This window comes from Dipteris shenzhenensis, chromosome 29 (genome assembly GCF_047967505.1).
Source record: "Dipteris shenzhenensis isolate YYH24624 ecotype China chromosome 29, Dip_SZ_1.0, whole genome shotgun sequence".
In the NCBI taxonomy this organism is placed as follows: Eukaryota; Viridiplantae; Streptophyta; class Polypodiopsida; order Gleicheniales; family Dipteridaceae; genus Dipteris; species Dipteris shenzhenensis.
Window position 1 is genome coordinate 36,983,793 of NC_141624.1, and position 19,872 is coordinate 37,003,664.

General features: G+C 39.6%; 1 protein-coding gene across 2 annotated transcripts in view; it reads right to left on the minus strand.

The window, feature by feature from the left end:
• Positions 1–17,749: 17,749 nt before the first annotated feature.
• The window catches only part of LOC147882787 (lipase class 3 family protein), a 120,937-nt gene continuing 118,814 nt past the window's right edge, over positions 17,750–19,872 (minus strand). For both annotated transcript variants that reach the window (XM_087400704.1, XM_087400703.1), the window contains one exon: positions 17,750–19,213. In XM_087400704.1, the coding sequence (XP_087256830.1) occupies positions 19,129–19,213 (85 nt within the window). In that variant the 3' untranslated portion in view covers positions 17,750–19,128. The remainder of the gene's footprint in view (positions 19,214–19,872) is intronic.

Consider the following 19,872-nt stretch of genomic DNA (forward strand, 5'->3'; position numbering starts at 1 on the left):
CGGCAAGAGAGAGCATCTTCTATACTAGAGGACACCTTCTGCAAGATGTGAACTCACCAACCCGAGCTTGAGCATGGGGGTAGTTAGTCAACTAGAGAGACAAGGGAAAAGACTATCAACTTCTAATGATCATGTTGGGGAAGAGATGTGTTAAAAGTATCAAGTGGAAAATTGAGCGGATTGAGAATAGGCATTCAACACATATTTCATTAATTTTGGGCTTGTCAATGTACAAATTTATTTTTTATAGATGCTTTTGGACTAGTTTTTGGGTAAAATTTAAGAAAAAAACTCACTCTTCAAAACACAGATTAAAACATAAAAACAAGCAAAATTTTAGAGTTTTTTGAAGGAAACAAAATCAAAATTATAAAATTTAACATGACATAGTTAAGTTACTCCAAAAGATAAGAAGCAGTTGTAAACTTTCATTATATTTATAATGGTGTTAACAAACACCTTTAGAAAGTTACAATAAGCCACTACAAGGTACAGGTCATTTTTTGACAAAAAAATCGACCTTTTTTACACTAATTTTTTAAAAAAAATAGGTGCAAAAGTCGTTATTTATGTCGCTATTAACACTGGAAAACATGCATCGCTATATAAGCATCGGTATATAATGACGCTAGTAAAGTTTAGTATATACCGACACTGGTAAAGAGTTAGTATATACCGACCCATAACAGAGCTTTTAAAAAAAATTAGTGGGGCAAAACGGGGCTTGCTGTGGTCCCATTTTGCCCCATTAATGTTTATTTTTTTGCATTACAAAAGAATGTTTACAAGCAAACAGGCGAGATAAAACTCTCAAACCTTGTTTGGTACAAAAATTATGAAAAGGGTGATACAAAATTTCTCAAATGAGTTGACCAACAAAAGAATATACATGCCGAAGTATATATATTCAACCTTGTTTGTTACAAAATCTCCCTTTTGAAAAGGGTGATACAAAATTGCTCAAACGAGCTGACAGACAAAAGCAAATACATGCCGAAGTATATACAAACTACTACTAATACTGCTCATCTGACTCGTCGTCGTCGTCATCGTCATCATCACCTTGGCCCTCGTGACCTCTGTCTGATCCCTGGCCCTCATCAAAGCCATCTAAGACAAATCCCTCAAGACTTGCCTCCTAGTCATCACCACTTACCTCTGGTGATGGCACGCTCGAGATCTTGCACCTTAGGAGTGAAACCATATTAATTTAAAATTAGATTTGAACTTAAAGAATAAAACAATTTAAAAAGTGAGATGACAAGTTGGAGGAGACTTATACCGAGCGCGCAGCCACCGCAAGCCCCTTACATTTTGTGTAGTGATTTTGAGGGTGTGTAGATGGAAGGGACGAGTGGAAGCTCATCAGATGATGCACCAATGCCCAGGAGCACGGAGTGGCTTACAGAGAGGTTGTATTGTCATTGCACTCATTGCAAGTGAGAAGTATGACATCAATGCCATATTGTCATGCGCCACTTGTGGATGTATGGGAAGGAGACCGCACCAGTACCAACCGTTGGTGGTGTGCATGGTGATGGATCATCAGTAAGTCAATGCTATTTGAGTTTGTGATTAATATTGCATGCGTACTTTACATAAAACCTTGAGACATGATGAGGAGGGTGGCGAGGGTGCACGTATACCTTCACACTTCGAGCAAGAGGATAGTCTCCCGGATGTGCCAAATCATGATGAGGGTATGGTGGACATGATGGATTCTATTTTTGGGGGCACTACATCACATGCATTATGTCCAAGTCTGAGGCCAATATGCAAGAATTGCAATCAACATGGTTGTACGAGGGTGCTAGGATGTCAAAACTATGGGCTTTTCTCTCAATCTTGAATCTGCAAGCAAAGTATGGGTGCTCCAATACAAGTGTCTAAGCCTTAATGAGGTTATCTCCTCCATTAATTTATCTCATAATTTAGATCTTGATTGTTTTGAGAATCATCATAGTTTCTCATTATTCGAAGCCTATGTATGTTTGAATTGCAATAGGTTGCTCCAGAAGATGTTGCCTGCACCAAATACCATGCCCACATCAATAGATGAAGCGAAGAAGATGCTGACAAACAGTGGGTATGGATTATGATACCATCCATGCTTGTCATAATGATTGTATTCTCTTGCGTCATCGTGAGCATGGAGATTTGGCAAGTTGTCCAGAGTGTGGGGAACAACAATATAGAGATGACTTGTAGGGTGAGCAAATCCCAATAAAGGTCTTGAGACACTTTCCCATCATTGCTAGAACACAGCACATGTTCCGATGCAAATCCATAGCAGAGTTGATGACTTGGCATGCTACACATCGGTCCACTGATGACACATTAAGGATTCCTATAGATTATGCTACTTGTGCTGCTTAGAAGCACATAGACAATCAGTGGTGGACAGACTTTGTGAGGGAGCCATGCAACTTACATCTTGGATGACGTGAACCCTTTTGGGTTACGCTCGACATCTTGGTCAACATGGCCTATAGTCTTGGTGAATTACAATATCCCACCATGGCTAGCAAACAATAAAGAAGGGACACCTCATGCTTACACTAAGGGAATTACAAGGCAAAAAATATGGACGTGTATGTGGCACCTTTGATAGACGAGTTACAGATCTTATGGAGAGGAGTGTGGGTCTTTGATATTTCCAAAGTTCTTAGACATACCAATGACATTTTGGTCAGGGGAATCTTGATGTGTACCATGCATGACTACCCAGGATGTGGAGAGTGTGCATGTACATGGTTGTCTTTACATATATAATGATACTTTTATGACTTGCAATAGGTGGGTACCATGCTTGTCCTATTTGTGGCAAGGGTTTGAGTGTGCTTGTAAGACACTCCAAACATATGAGGAATATGGTTGATGAAGTTCATGCTCAATACATTCCACTTGACCACATCTCGCACGTGGAGGCCAGCTTGATCCACCACCACCATTTTTGAAGGCAAGTGACTAGATTCAGGAGGGTGAATGCAGAGGAGCCTCCTCGTGGTATGAAGAGGCTATCCATCTTTCACGAGCTTCCTTATTGGGGTCAGTTACAAATTAATCATCTCTTGGATCCCATGCATATCTTCGAGAATGTAGGGGCTACTATTTGGGCACACTTGGTTGGTGACAAAGACTTGAGAGGAGTGCATGAAGACTTTCACGCAATGAATAGGATGCCTCATTTGTGGCCCCAAGTGCGTGTTTGTAAAGTTGTTCTCCGGAAAGAAACACGGATTCTCTCTAAGAGAGAGGAGACAGCAGTTGCGGTCAAGGCGGACATTGCCTCTTTTCGAACACTAATAGGGTACATGCATTGCTTGAAAGGAGCATTTTCAAAGGACAATAAGCTTAGTGGGCTCAAGTCCCATGATTGGCACAAGGTCTTACATGTATTATAAGCTGTAGGATTAGTGTACCGATAATCGTGATGCGTTAGTGTAATTATGATTATATGTTATATTATTGACATGACTTCTTTGTTGCTTGGATAGTTCATCCTCCCAATTATAGTGAAAGGGTGCTTACAAGAAGATGTTAGAAATGCTATATTCAAGATCAGTGGTATTGTGAGGTATGCTTACTATCAATTCACATTGATTGCTTTTTCTTTAATTTAAGTGGATTGAGAGATATGAATCGGTCAAACCAGAAAGAATAAGTGAAAGGATGAGATTCAGAATCATGCATAGGCAAGCACAACCATATCCATGGAATCTCACCCTTCTCTCCACTCACATGTCACTGGCTACAACTGGCTCTACATAAAGCCAAACATGATGAAGAGACAATAAACGAGCATGAGCAAGAGTTATCATCTAGACATGTAAGTTTCTTACCTCTTGACATAATTAAGCTATTTGTGAAAATATACGCTATAAATTAATTGCATCCTCATTGTTTTAATAATGCTCTTTTGCAGTACAAAAAGTACAGTGCATTATGGTCATATGGATGACACTTTTACGTGGAATGCAGCAATTCAAAGAGTAAGATATGATTGTGGAGTCATGGCTAACTTCACATAAGATAGCCAAGCAAGTGCTTTGGATACCAATCTTCTCTCCTCGTAGTTGGATTATTGTGGGACCATACGCAAAATGTATGAAATTGATTTCAGATGATTTAGTATTTTCATTCTTGATGTAAAATGGTTTAGCACTTTTTACAATGGTCCCCATGCTACGGTGAGGAAAGACAGTAGTGGTTTCTTTACGATAGACTCCACCAGACTCTGGACCACTAAAAGTGATACTTTTGTTCTTCTTGAGCATTGTGAGTAGGTTCATACTAATATTAGTCGAATGCTTTCCTATTTTAAGATCAATTGGTACATGTACTTAAGCATAAATTCATATAATTGATGGCATTTGGCACCCATCTTTAATCTAGGTGGTTTTTCATCTAGATCGTGCTGTTCGAAGATGATGGTACGTGATCCAAGTTGCACCACGAAGTAAACAAATTTTTAAAGATAGAGATGTGGATATGGAGATGTCATGACCAATGCTGGATCCAATTGATCTAGATGGATCTATTGAAGAAGATGAACATGCTCTTGTAATTTTATTCTTTCAAAGGATCAAACATGTATGAAAATAAAAACGTTTTGTCATTGGGAAACACTCTCTTTAAGGTCGGTATCGGGAAAAACACTCTCTGCAAAACATCAGTATGGGAGAATATCTCAAAGTCATTGTATACTGACCTTTTATACTTTTGTAAAAGGTCGTATATATCGACCATTTACAAGTCTGGTAAAGGTCGGTATATACCAACCTTTTTAAACCCACCATACGTACTGACGATTAGCACACCTCGTGCACTAAACGCTAGTGCTTAGCCGTCGGAACAAGGTCCATGTGTAGTAGTGGGCCTCTAGATTATTGTCACTGGGAGGCATTAGTATTTGCTATTTATATCCAAGATTCAACCCACTCCTATGCTGAGACCATCTCGTCATGATCAATGTAATTATAACTACACAAGAGAAGGAAGGAATTATTATTTTTTTCCTCGATATCACTTTCTTGGTTCCGTATGGCTTGCACTTCATGTGGTGGAAATCTCATCGAGTGCTATGAGAAGTAACCTCACTTAGAAATTCTACTAGTTCGCTCCTATATGAAATTAAACTATTTATTTTAATAGTAGACCTAATTATGTTCTCTCTCTCCTCCCTCTCTAGGCACTTCTGAAGAGAAAACTCCTCCTTTTCATCTTGGGTTAGTGGAGCTCAATGTCTCTTTCTTTGCTCTATGTTCGTCTCGTTCTCGGTGATCCAATATTTATTGCTGCTAACAGATTCCTCCATGGAGGAGATGCCTTTGAAAAGATGATCCATGAAGCGTTGAGATAAGAGAAGATGGAATGAGGAACAAGAGAAAGTGAGGGAGTAAGGTGAGATGGAAGAAGAGTGCGAGAGTAAGGCCGTGAGATGAAAGAAGAGTGCAAGAATAGTAATGGGAGTAAACTCCAAGGTGAGATGGAAGGAGTAAGGATGAGGATAGAAGAATAGCAATGATAGCAACAATCTGAGGCCTCTCTGAGGCGAGGTAAAAGGAGGATAGAAGATTGACTAGAGAGGGATTTACAGAAGTGCAGCTTCATAATATGAGATGAAAGATTTAGAATAAAGAATTGGGAGAGGCTGAGATGTCGCTATGATGATGGTTGGAGAATGCTAGACTACTAGATTGTGTGAAGTAATAGATGCAAGACCGTAATGCGAGACATGTGAGACAATAGATTTTGAACACATTGAAATCTATAAAATAAAGTGATCAAAGACAAGAATGATATAATTATTAGATTCTTATCATGAGATATTTATTGTATATAATAAATTAGACTTTGAATAAAGTGAAACCGATTAAATAATTAAGAGAGGATGAGTTGTCAATTGTGTGAAGTAACAGATGCAAGACCATAATGTGAGACATATGAGAGGATAGATTTCAAATACATTGAAATCTATGAAATAAAGTGACTGAAGACAAGAACAATATAATTATAAGATTCCTATCATGAGATATTTTTTATATATAGTAAGTTGGACTTTAAATGAAGAAAAGAATGATACAATTATTAGATTCCTATCATGAGATATTTATTATATATAATAAGTTAGACTTTAAATAAAGTAAAATTGATTAAATAAATTGAGAGAGGATGAGTTTTTGATGATGAGAATGCTCTACTCGATAGTGTGAGGTAACAAGTGCAAGACCATAATGTGAGATAACAGATTTCGAATAAAGTGAGAACAAAGAAATTATTATTACATTCTTATCATGAGAGACTATTTGATGTGTATAATAGATTGGACTGAAAGATGCTTTTATTTCCATCATCAAACATTTAATATGTATCCATGATAAATGTCCCTTATGTATCCATGAGTAAATGCCCCTTATGTATTCACATATTTAATAAAATAAACCAAAATAACATTATGAGCTAATGAAAACATGCAACAAATATAAAGTTTTGGTGACTTTGCATGTGTACATGCATCACTTGCCAATAAAGTTTTGCCTGCTTGAGAATAAACTCATCTACATGCTTCACAAAATGAAGTCAACTCTAATGCTTGCTATGGACTCTGTTATGATGCTTTGGGAGTAGACTCTTCTCTAGAGGCTTTGATGATTTTGGCATATATGGACTCCTCCTTTGGGCATAGAATCTATCTTCTTTCGAGGGTGGACTCGGTTGTGATGTTTAGGCATAGACTCCGTTGGAGGAGGTTGTGATTCTCTGGGCATATATTGAATGTCTACTTTCAAGTGTGGGCTCAGTTGTGATGCCTTGGGCATAGACTCCTTGGGCTATGATGCTTGGGGCATAGAATGAATCCCTAGTTTCGCTCATGGACTCTGTTGTGATGCTTTGGATGTAGATTGATTCTCTACTTCTGCGAGTGGACTTTGTTATGATGCTTTGGGTGTAGACTCCTCGAGCGTATGTTGAATCTCTACTTTCACTCTTGTGGACTCGATTGTGATGCTTCATGAGTAGACTCCTTTAAAGGCTATGATGCATTGGGAGTATATTGAGTCTCTACTTCCTTGAGAGACTTTGATGTGGATTTGGGTGTCTCGTTTCTTGAATTGGAGATTGAGCAATTATGTATCAAACGGTATGAGCCACAAATGTATATAGTTCTACATCAAAATATGTTGACATTGAGGATTGTGATCCCTTCACATCAAATATTTCATCGAGGAGAAACTTGGAATTGTAGCACACTCTCCACCCACAATTGTGTGCATCATTTTGTGAGTCTACAACCTCACATCTTTGTAATTCCATTCCTTTCTGAAAAATACAAAAGCTTGTGAGATTGATACGTTATAGTTAAATATAATGCTTGTAAAAGAAAAGTAAATTGTCATACTGGGATATACATCTGTGGTTTCTTTGCGTAATCTTGTGAGCCATGAAGATCATCCATGTCATCATCTACGATCATCTCTACATCATTACATGCATCCTCTTTGTCATTATTTGCATCCTCTTTATCTCAGGAGCCATGTCATCATCTCCAATCCTCTTATGTTCCATCTCTTTCTCATAAAACACTTATTTCATTAATTTTGGACTCATATGTCTACATTTGGACTAATCCTAAAAATCCTTCCCAAATGGAAAGTTTACTTTATGAAAATGCCATTCGAGAATCAAAAGTTTACTTTCTGGCACTGTCATGTCCGTATAATAAATTTCTCAATATCTCTCTATAATCATTAGGGGAGAAATGGGGTCTCAAAAGGGCCTGCAATTAGTGTTTCCTAATTTCAAGGATATAGGGAGGGATTTGAGGTGTACCAATGAGAGTGCTCCAAGGTGTGGGATGATGGTATGCTGAGGTGGTGGATGGGAAGGCCTGGAAAGAGTCCTTGTGTTCCCCTTATAGTAGGGACCACCCAAATCATCCTCCCCCCCCTTAACCCATGCTTAACCCTTCTCCAATGAGCACCTTCCCCACATCAACCCCAAATGGCATTCAAGAGGAGGTGGACACTCTTCGGTGAGTTTTGATTACCCCTCCCAAAACAAAAGTTTACTTTTTGACACTATCCTTTCTCAATAAAAATTCTATTTACTCACACTATTATTTTGAACTAATAATGCAAAAACTAGGAAACATAATTCGTACCTTACTCTATATTGCAAAAATCCTAGTATAAATATTTATTTTAAAGAATTTCAATCCTCTTTTTAAGAACTAACTTTTTCTCAGCTTATTAATAATTGAAATATTAAAAAAAACATGAAAATATTATATGTATTTATATATATATTTATTTATATTTATATAGTTAAGGTCCATGCATGAGATTAATTTACAATGAGAGTCTTCTAAAAACTCTAAGACTTAATAACAATGTTAATAAACACCTTTTAGAGTTTTGGAACTCTAAAATCTCCAAGACTTAATAATGGTGCCAATAAACACCTTTCAAAGTTTCAGAAAGCAATAGCGGTATAATCTCAAAGGACTTTATAAACACCTTGCAATAGTTACAAAGGTTCTTTAAGATGTGTTTGCACTAAGTGAAGTAGACGTCTTTAAATGGCGCATCTTGATGGAGGGTGAAAGAGAGGGAAACAAGGAAAAGGGAGTAGAAGGGGGAGAGACATGGAATGCAAGCGGAAAGAAAGAGGGAAGCCTTAGGGAAGAAGGAAATAAGGGAAGGGAAGAGCCAGGGGAGGAGAGAGAGAGAAGGGGGGGAGGTGGAGAGGGGAGGGGAGGGAAGGGGAGAGAGAAGAGAGGGGAGGGAGGGTAGGGTAGCTTTTTTTTAATCTTTTTTTTTGTGCAGCCCCTTGCATTGCCACAGGGAAGGAAAGAAGGGAAGGGGAAGAACGAGGGGAGGGAGAGAGAGAGAGAGAGAGAGAGAGAGAGAGAGAGAGAGAGAGAGAGAGAGAGAGAGAGAGAGAGAGAGAGGCAGGGGGTGGGGAAAGGGGAGAGGCAGAGGAGACAGAAGGGAGGGGAGGGTAGCTCTTGTGAAAGGAAGAGAGAGAGAGAGAGAGAGAGAGAGAGAGAGAGAGAGAGAGAGAGAGAGAGAGAGAGAAAGTTTATTAAAGTCTTCGAAAGATCGATGGGACTACGAGACTGTGAAAAACCTGGTACAAATGAGATGTGGTGGTGGAGCTACTAAAACGAGCATCCACACCAATGCAAATGCAAAAAATGCAGAATGTTAGTACTAAATCCTAAGTACAACATAGTTATGTCAGAAGTTGATTATCTTATCATTATCATCATCGTCATGATCAACAACAACATCAAGACATCTGGGTGGACGAGGCAATGGGGGCATGAAATCGGACATAGAGTGTTGTTGACCACTCAAAGGTGCCCTAGCATGTCTCCTGGTCATAGCTTTGCATCTAACTAGGGCCATTGTTACCCTCATTGAGCGAGACCCAACTCTAAACAGGTAGGGTATGTCCCCAAGTGTGATCTATGTATCAACCTCTGTCTGAGCTATCGGGTCACAAGCTCCGGGCCATGGTCATGTCGAGGCCTTGTCCCATGGGTGTCCATGTGATCTGGCTGGAAAAACTTCGTGATAGAGCTCTAAGAGGGATCAACCAAGGAAAAAGTCCTCCTGTCTTCGTGCTCAAAGTATCCTCTCGCAGTGTTTAAGTGCCTCATGAATGAAACCTGCCAAACATCGTTGGTCTGGGTAGGAGATGAATTGGGCCAAAATACCATAGCTGTCTCTGAAGAGACAATAGAAATGTCCGTAGATCTCATAGCAAACAGGACACCTGAACATGAAGTTCTCCTCTATCTCAAGCTCCTGCATGTCATACAAAGTGCATATGTGCCTCTCCCTGGGTAGTCATTCTGTTTTGCCGCTCTTGATACGAAGTCTATGTGAAGAGACTTGGAACTACCCAAGAGAGATCCTCAGTGAGGGGTAAGGAAATCTGTGTGCGCCCTGGTGGGTCAATGAAACCCTTTGCTGTGATATGTAAGAAGTGATCTCTATAGAAGCCCATTTTCAATGGAAGATCACTCGGGCCCATCCAGTTCGTAATGTGTGTAGTTGTAATAGATCATTACGAATAACCTGGTTGACCTCGTGTGATAGGAGGGGAGAAAATGGAGCATCCATGTTGTACTGGAATGGAGGTAGTCTGTCCATGTGGAGCCCCAATCCCTCAAACCATCTCTATGTGCATGCATGCCAACACCTCTGATCCCCTCCTACTCCAAGTGCCATAGCAGAGGACAGTGCTAACCATGGTAGCCTGCTACCCCTAGAGGTGTAATCCCCATACTCCCTGATTCAATACAGATACGTGATGACCTGAAATGCAGCTCCAGCTGTAATGGGAGTGACCCAAACTCTGCCCGAAGGATCTGGTGAGGAACGATGGCTTACCATGGATCATCCATGATAACATGAGAACTTGTAGCTGCTTCACCCTGGCCCACTTTGCATCCGACAAGTCTGGCCCCCAACACGGACTGCCATACATCCCCGATGGACAGACCAAGGAAAAAGCAACCCTTTGGTCTGTGGATCCTGAAAGTGAGAGCGGAATCACTGCCTCTCTAGTCTGGCCAATGAATCATATCCTCTACTCAAGCGTGCCTGCATCGCAGGTCTCATAGTGAAGATGGGTCCGAAAAAGACAACCCCAAGATAAGTTTATGATGGAACTACCTCAACAAGTGACCCATCAAATGCGAACTACTCCTGGCGCATGACGGATCGAGATGTATTGAAGATCATAACCTTGGTTTTACCCAGGTGACCTTCAAATCATGAGACTCACAAAAGGACTGTAGTGCATCAATGTGTCTCTGGAGCCCCTCTGTGAGAAAGACAGGAGAGCTACGTTATCTGCGTAAAGCAATATCCAGATCAGTGTGCCCGCAAGAGAGCAACCTACCCCCCCTGTGTTTGCATCACTATCTCAAGCTCGTCAATTTAGAGGCCAAACAAGGTAGGTGATAACAGAGACACCCTAGTTTGACCCCGATAGTGCTTATGATCTCGTCTGTCCACCCAGATCCTACCCAGACTCTACCTGAAACTCTCTCAAATAATCTATTATATGCACATATTCATGAGCATATGTAGTGCATATGTTGGTTGCTAGACCAAAAATATGAGAGTACATTAGAAAAGGGAGATCCAGGCAGCTGATGTGGTCTTCCTAGACCTTCCCTTTATTGGCAGGGAGCATTATTCATCTCCCACACATCTGCAATGGGATGTTTTTATAGAAGACCATGCTCATTATCGAGTTGTGTGTTTTACATTGACTCTCTCAAATGTGGGGCAATTACTTATTATGGCCTTGATGGGTGGTAGTCTCCATGATGAGCTTTCAATTTCATAGTGCAACTTCTCATAGAGTTCATAATGCTATTTTTGTTGTCTCTAACGTGCTTACAGGAGAGTCAATTTATTGAGTGGAGCACTATTGTTATATTTTTGAGTTGGAAGCAATGTCGTGGGCTTCTTGAGACTTTTGGCCTATTCTCCAATGTATAGTTGGCCAAATTTATGATTCGCTTATGTTACATAGAAGTACAACTGTAACACATTGTTTATTTGTCTTGACACATAGGTTTTCCACCAAGTTACTTTATTTCTCTCATTAAAAAAAAAAAAAGCCTTTCTCTATTGCCATTCATGCGATGCCCTTACACTTTACAAAAATCAAAAAAACCATAGGTGCAATCCCTTCCTCTATGGGAAAGATAGGGGTGTACAAGACTGGCCCCTTTACCCTAAATAGAAGAGTGCATGGTGTAAATGCTTACCTATTTTTCATACATTTGAATAATCCCATACTTTTGTTAATACTTTAATAAAGGCCTTTCCTTCAAAAGATGCTCTCCTTTGCTATCCACTCACTCTCAAACATCAAGTTCGTGACAAACCCAATGGCCTCACAGTGTTCCACTTCAAATCTGTTCATGGCATATTGTCATGGGATGCACCTACACACATCCTCCCTAGATAGTGTGTGTCACTTCTAGGACCTTTGTATGGAGCCCACTTACGATGTCATGTTGCATTACATGCCTGATGTGTCTCTTGGAAACAGCCCAAAAGGAGATGTATAGCAAGGAGGCTTGGAGAGGAATCACAGTTTCCTCACCTACTTTGTGGAGTTGCTATTCCATGTAAGTTATATTTTCCTTGAGTTAGGATGTGGCACATCCCCATACTCAAGGCCTACTAATGTACAAGACATTTTTGTGCTCGAGAGGTTGGTTGCTTCCTATGTTTAGCCCTTGATTGGGTACATGAAGCAAGGTAGGGAAGACACTAGAGTTGTACGAGATAATGATGTTAACAAGAATGCGGGCAATATATTCTTGATGATTACAAAGCACCTTCACCCAATACACAATGGTATTTCATTCACTTTATGGACATGTGCAATAATTGATGTTTTTGGGTACTCGCTTTGGTTTAAGATTTTGACTTGTATGATAAGGTAGTCAATTATGAAGCAATGCATGTGCCTATGTTGCTTCACAAGATGGAAGTGGCTCAATTTTTTAGTGTGCCTGATATGTTCTTTGTTTGAATGCATTATAGTTTGAATGTGAGTACTACATCGCAAAGTGTGTTGCCAACGTATGCAAAATCAACGGCAAGGACTATGGTTAATGATCCATGGTACGAGGAGTCTCTCCCAAGGTAAGCATTTTCATTGACAATGAGTGTGACTCTACTTCACTGGAGGTGGAATATATGGGTGACTATTGTTTAGGGCTTAGATGGATCACATCTTTCTATCAAATTGCACTATTATTTTGGCAAGTTTTGCTTGATAAAAAAAGTAAGAGCCAAATTTGAAGAAGTGAAATAGATAGTCCTACAAATGTAATAAATAGTCCCACATGAAAAGAAAAAATGCAGCTCCAAAACATCATTGAACTCATTGAAAATCATGATCCTAGAGGACCAACCTTGCAAAATGTGCCATAACAACATACTGCATTGTGTATAGGACAGCTAACGACAACATGCCAAATAGGTGAAGTAGAGAAACAAAGAATGGAAGTAAGCTCACCAATCTCTTGCAAAGCCTTGATGAAGCTAGGCTTGAGTAAGACAAGGATCAGACAGCAAAGCCAATAAAATCAAAGAATTGACACAAAATAAGATGATGCTTATGGACACAAGTACAAACATCAATAAAGCAAGAACAACTCAATGGAGAAAATTCCAATAGCCTTTGCAAGAACCAAACTTACAAGACATGAAATCACACAAGTTGAATAGGGCGATGAAGTTATTGGTCAGCTACACAATACCCCCATTGCCAAGATGCAACCAAAATACAAAGGACAAATATACATAGCAAACAAGACAAATAAAGTTGTAAGTTCACAATTAACTAAATCTAATTGAATGGCTACTCAAAGGCAAGCCCAAAGACAAAAACCTCCTATCTTCAAACTAGAAGCTCACAATTAGGCCATGGATCCTTGACATGTGTCAAAAGATGGAATTAGTATAGAGTGAGGATATGCATTTAGACTTCATGTGAAAGATGGAATGAATATAGAGTGAGGATGTGCATGTAGACTTCATGTGTAGCACACATATCATTAGTAGGGGAGGATGAAGAAAAGTTTCATTTGATCTATGGGCTCTCTCTCTCTATATGGATTGGATGCATGCCCTGACACCTGTGGAGTTTGGGACCTGAATGGTCCATTCATAATACATTTTGCAAACACAATGCAAGGAGTTCTCTTCTATACATGGAATGGAAATTACCACGAGTGTACTATTTTTTTCAAATATGCTCAAGTGTTTTGAGGTGCACAGAACTGATTGAATTGTAGGAGTTTGTAGTTGCTATATAATGTAAACTTAAGTGTATCAAAACCAATTTGAGTTCTATGGTTTTAAAATATGCTCAAGTGCTTTGATGTTCACATAATTGATTGAATTGTATGAGTTTGTAGTTGCTATATAATGTAAAGTGTATCAAAACCAATGATAAAGTGTAGTTGCTAATTAATGTAAAGTGTATCAAAACCAATCTGAGCTAGCCGAACCCATAATGTCACATCTTTCTATCAAATTGCATGCCTATTTTGGCAGGTTTTGCTCAGTTTTTCCTTTGCTCCCGACTTTAGGAGGACTCCAATGTGCAACTAGTCACACTAGGTGATAGAACTTCATAATCTATTGCAAAATGGTGGATGCTAGGACTACGCACTTTTATCAAATTTTTGTCCACGTTATCTAAGATTGTCAACATGTCATATGAAAAATAGATATTTCACACATCTACAAGGTTTGCACAGACTACACTTTTTAAAAACCCTTTAGTTAGTTAGTTCTTGAGACCTTTGTGCTAGCCTTATTGTGTTAGACAATGATGCTTAGTCAACAAGGTCCAAATGAGATTCTACAAAGTTATATGGAAGGAAAATCTAATCTTCGAATTACCATATGTTTTGGATGCTTTTCTTAGATTCTATAAGATTACCTCAATCACTCATATGAAGTCTAGATAGACACATCAAGGCCTAACCATTGGTTTCATTTTGGCTTAGATAAGAGTTGTCTAGCATGAGTTATAGCCCTAGAATCCTTAGAGTTCAATGCTTATTCTAGGCCCAATGTTTAAAAAATTGTGCGCATGGGTGGAGGCCATGGGGCAAAATTTCAAAAGAAAGATCAATATTAATTAAACTCGTACTCTTTATATCTTATTTATTAACACTATTTGGGTTAGGATATTTTATTTATTTCAAAAACTAAAATTAAAAAGCTAATTTTTTCTTTACTCTTTTCCACCATTATCTTTAGCTTTTCATTGCTTTCTTTAGTTTTTAAACATTATATTCATGTTCTAACTTGGTTTCTCTGCATTCACTCACCTTGCTAGAGAATTGTGATTCAGGTTTTGCAAACTCTACTTGTTCTTCTCCCAACTTACATCCCCCCACCTATTATAGCTTCTAGGTGCCTTCTTTCAACTCAAAATCCTCTTCATTCTATTTGCGACTGCTTCCAAGAGCCAGGAGCACCTTTGACTAGTGATTCTTTGAATGCACAACATGTTTCTAGTTTCATACTATTGTCCTCCTATTATAATGAATCACAATTCACTTTCAAACCACTTAGAAGACTTCAAGGTGTAGATTTTTACATCCACATCTTGATCTAAGCCCCTACCTACTTGTTCTATTGTTCTAAACCTCGCTCTAGGGTTTATACATCAACGAGTGCTTTTGGCTTCAAATCACACCAAGACTCTTGCTAGCTAACATTTTGGTCAAAAAAGGCTCTAGGACACATTCTAATCACTTTAGGGCACTTCTAAAATTTGTAATATGATCTAAGCCTTGTTTTTGTCTTGTGTGCACACCTTTAGCACTTACAAACATGATCTTGTAAGGCGTCTAGACATAGTTTTTTGCACCCACATCTTGGTCTAAGCTCCTGCCTACTCGTTCTACCTTTCTACTACAAATTTCCCTTTTTCAACCTCACTCTAATGTTCTTCTATGACTACCTTTCTACTACAAATTTATTTTTTTCTCATGCCTACTCGTTCTACCTTTCTACTACAAATTTACCTTTTTCAACCTCGCTCTAGTGTTCTTTCATCAATGAGTACTTTTGACTTCAAATCATACCAAACTCTTACTAGCTAACATTTTGATCTAGAAAGGCTTTAGGACACATTGTAATTTATAGTTCAATTCTTAAAATTGCAATATGATCTAAGCCTTGTTTTGGGTTATGTGCACACCTTTGGCACTAGCAAAAGTGGTCTTGTGCTTCTGTTGCTAATAAGAAATATTTTTTTCTTATTGGGCCTTTGATTGTGGCAATGTGATGATTGGATTTCGCTCATATAGTGATTTCTAGTTAGAGTTGGAGAGATTTTCTTATTTACTTAGAAATACCGATGCTACCAACAAGTGACTATGGCAATGCTTATGTGGGACATTTATACCGATTTATTGATGATTTTGGTTAAGCCATTCTCTTTGGTTGAGTTTATGGGTATTTGGCATAGTTTTGGAAATATTATAATCTTTGGACTTACCAAGGGCTACTTTGTGTACCACTACATTAGTTACACTTATCTTTCCCTCCCAATTTGTATTGGTTGCATTTGGAGCCTGTCCATTTAGTCTCGGCATTGATTGTGCACCATGAGGAGTTCAAATGAATCCATTTTCATGATGCCACTCTTGTCGAGCTTGGGAATCCATGGATTTATCAAAGAGTAAAAGGACAATTGAGAGCAAAATATGTAATGCATCATGACTGGAAAACCCCATGTAGGGGGACTAGAGGTGCCTAGCATAACTTTAAATATGTAATGCTAAAAAGCTAAAAGTAACAATAGAAAACATGCAAGAAGACAAGGCTCAGTTTTGGAGATGGACCCTGCACAAGATATGTCATTAGAGATTTGAGTTGTGCATGATCCTAGTTGGGGTCAAACAAGAGTATTGATGCCTCTAGGACAAGTCTAAGGCCTATCGCTTTCATCCTCTAATCACTCTCTAGGGCATATCCATGGGTGTCAAGTTGTGTTGCAACTTGTGGTGTTATAATATTGTGAGGTCAAAATCTTAGATTGTGCTTACTTAGCTTTGTAGCTATCCTCGTGTTGTTCTTGTATATATGAAGTGCAAGCTTATGATCACATAACCTATGGTCTCCTCTCTTGCCATAGAATTTCGCGTCTCATAACCTTTCACATGAAGAGAGCAACATTGGACTAGATAGTCAATGACTGGGCTCATGTCCTAGAACCCTTCTCAAGTGTCATTTGTAAGAAAATAATACAACGCCTGTGCTCAACAGATAACAGGATCTCGTACGCAAGAGAGAAAACAAGATAGTATGGAGAATAAAAAATTTGATTACTGTAGAACTGCTACAATAGATGATGCTGTCTCCCAACCGTGCGCTCCTGTGAAAGAAGCTTCGATGGCGTGCTGAAAACAGTAAAAGACGGAGGCTGGATGCTAAGGAATCAAGGTTACTGTAGCCAGTGATAAAATGGGCTTCACGGGCTTGCTCCGATTAGGCTCAATTGGGTGACCGACCCAGTCCGCCCAAAACGGTCGACTGGGGGTCGGTCCCGAAATAGGCCACCGACCATACGATAGAACCGATGCGCAAAACAGAGCAAGAAACCTACGGTTATCGTTCGGCCCAGAGCCATTCGGGATCATCTGAGGCTCCAAACAGGCCTCGCAACCCGAGAGTGGGCTGCCCCGGGAAATACTCAGTCTACCCTCAGTGCGGTCAGTCAAGGGATGCCTTCCCGCACTTGCATGTAGCCTAGTTGGCGGTGTGCCAACTCTATTTGAAGCCATCAGGCCACACATGGCCCCCATTTGGTGCCCAAACCAGGACCTACCGGATAATCGAGCTACTCAAATGCCTTCTCCTCATATGGGGGGCTTACAAGTAGAGTTAGCTGGTTCCCGCGTAGTTACACGAGAGTGGAGCATTGATATCTAACATCATTTTCTAGAGGCATCTCAAGTGTCAAATCATACTACAACGAAAGCATGTTTCCATATATTTCTAACTTATTTAATGCTTAGAAATGTAAATATCTGCTCAATTGATTAAAATAAAGAAACACAATGGGATGGAGAGAGAGAGAGAGAGAGAGAGAGAGAGAAATTTGCACGATGCTTGGTTTTGTTTACAATAACCTCAATTTGCTATAGCAAATTTGATATCTTATTCAATGAGGGGTTTGAAATCACATCATGGGCATGGAATAAGATTTTACATGGTTTGTAGGTATGTGAAGCTCCTGGTAATAAATCTTGGAAGAAACAATTAGATGTGTGAGAGAACCATTTTGCATTGGTTATTAGTTCACTTGCATTTCTACAGGTTTCTAGCTGTATGCTAATGCTCAATTTCATCACTCGTTGGGAAATACTGCCATTTCATTCTGATGCCTTAATTTGACTTTATTCTAGAATGAACCTTGAATGTGACTTTGCTTTCTTCCTCCCACCAGTACTAGCTGCCTTGCTGACCTATTCAATGGGACTGTGCTCAGTAAAATGAGAAATTGTAAACCAAGAAGAAGCTCACACCAGGTATCTGACCAGTTAATGGAATTTGAGTCCACAAAGTTAAGACTCTAAAGTACATCCATCCATCAAAGCGATCATCCCCTTGTCTAACCATACGTGCTGGAGTTGTGTAATGTCATGGTACATAAGAAAGATTTTTATCATTGATAGCTGGTTGAAAATTAGTCTGACTGTCCAACGTCCAAGCCTCTGTATTATAGGACAGACTAAACTGTACATGTGGTGTGTCTTTCAGAATGTACACAACAAGGTCTACAAGAGTGAGACTAGCCATCCTGGACCTCCATTGGAACTGCCATGCTCACAGCCCAACACAATTTATGTAGGACGAGAATACTCCATCAAAGATTACTCCTCAGCATTCTCTGAAAACATCTTAACATCATGATAAGGATCATGATCAGCAAGCACAAGATCCAAGTATGTGCCGTAGAACAGACTACAGTGTACATTTGTTGGTCATCTAAAATTGGAGACTGGTTCATGTCAGCCTATGACGTCTAAGAAATGAATCAGCCATACTTCACACTCCCACAGACCGCCTCTGATTCATGTGAGATTCTGTGAAGAAAAAACAATATGCTTGGTCGGAACCCCTCTTGCTCACAATCATGTGATAATTCACCATCACTGTAACTACTAGATCTCACTAAAGCTGAACTGGCATTTGCACAGCAACATAATTGGTCTATTCAAAAGCGACCAAAATTGAGAAAGAGATGACAATGGATGCCATCACTATTGAGCATGTAACTGCTAGCCCAATATTTCTGATCACGACATTAAACATTCCCTGTGATAGCAAGTCAGCCTTTCAAGGGCCGTTGCCATTGCTACAGCATAGCTCATGGAAACAAATTGAGGTCATTGGGCTATATCTTAGCTTCTCCATCTCATCTCCACGTGTCCCCAATACAGGCAAGGACACCCACAATCGTCTCTCTGCAGTCCTTACGCCCTCCCAATACCACGTGCATCAGCCAATACCACGTGCATCAGCTCATGCTACCAATTAGTCCACATCAAACTTACACGGTTCCAGCTGTCCATTCATTTGTAGCTGCAGTTTCAGCCATGATATGCTCAAGTGCATTATTTAAACCAACCTGACACCTGAGCAACACGACATGTTCGTATCACTTTGTTAAGGCTTAAAAGAATATCATGCAGGTCCGAATGCAATTTCCTGTATGAACTGAAAAGACTCGTATGCTACTTTGCATACATAGATCACAATGCCCGATAGAGAGAGAGAGAGAGAGAGAGAGAGAGAGAGAGCTGAGGAGAAATATAGGCTGAAACAAGTATCTGTGTATTCTTGCTGAAATCTAGCTTGTTATAGACATGCACAAGGATGTGTGTGTGTGTGTGTGAGAGAGAGAGAGAGAGAGAGAAGTGTGTGTATCTAAGAGGTGGGGCTAATCTGACCAAGGTTAATTGCCATTTCCAATACATTCATTTTGATACTCAAATCTTTCCTTATAAGTATGATCAGGCTGCTGTATGTCCTACATCTTCCAAGCAATTGTGGAGACTCTTGCAAGAATAGGCATAGCAGGATGCTATCACCATAATATTGCCATCACTATCCCTATGCTTTGAATCTTGAGGAGGGGCTGCAGTGATGGAACAAACAAGCAATGACGTGGGGGGGAGCGAGAGAGAGAGAGAGAGAGAGAGAATCGTCTGCAAAAGGTTAAAGAGGCCTATCAGACCAATTCAGAAATACATCATGGGATCAACAGACCCTTGTAGGGGAACTACGAACGTCT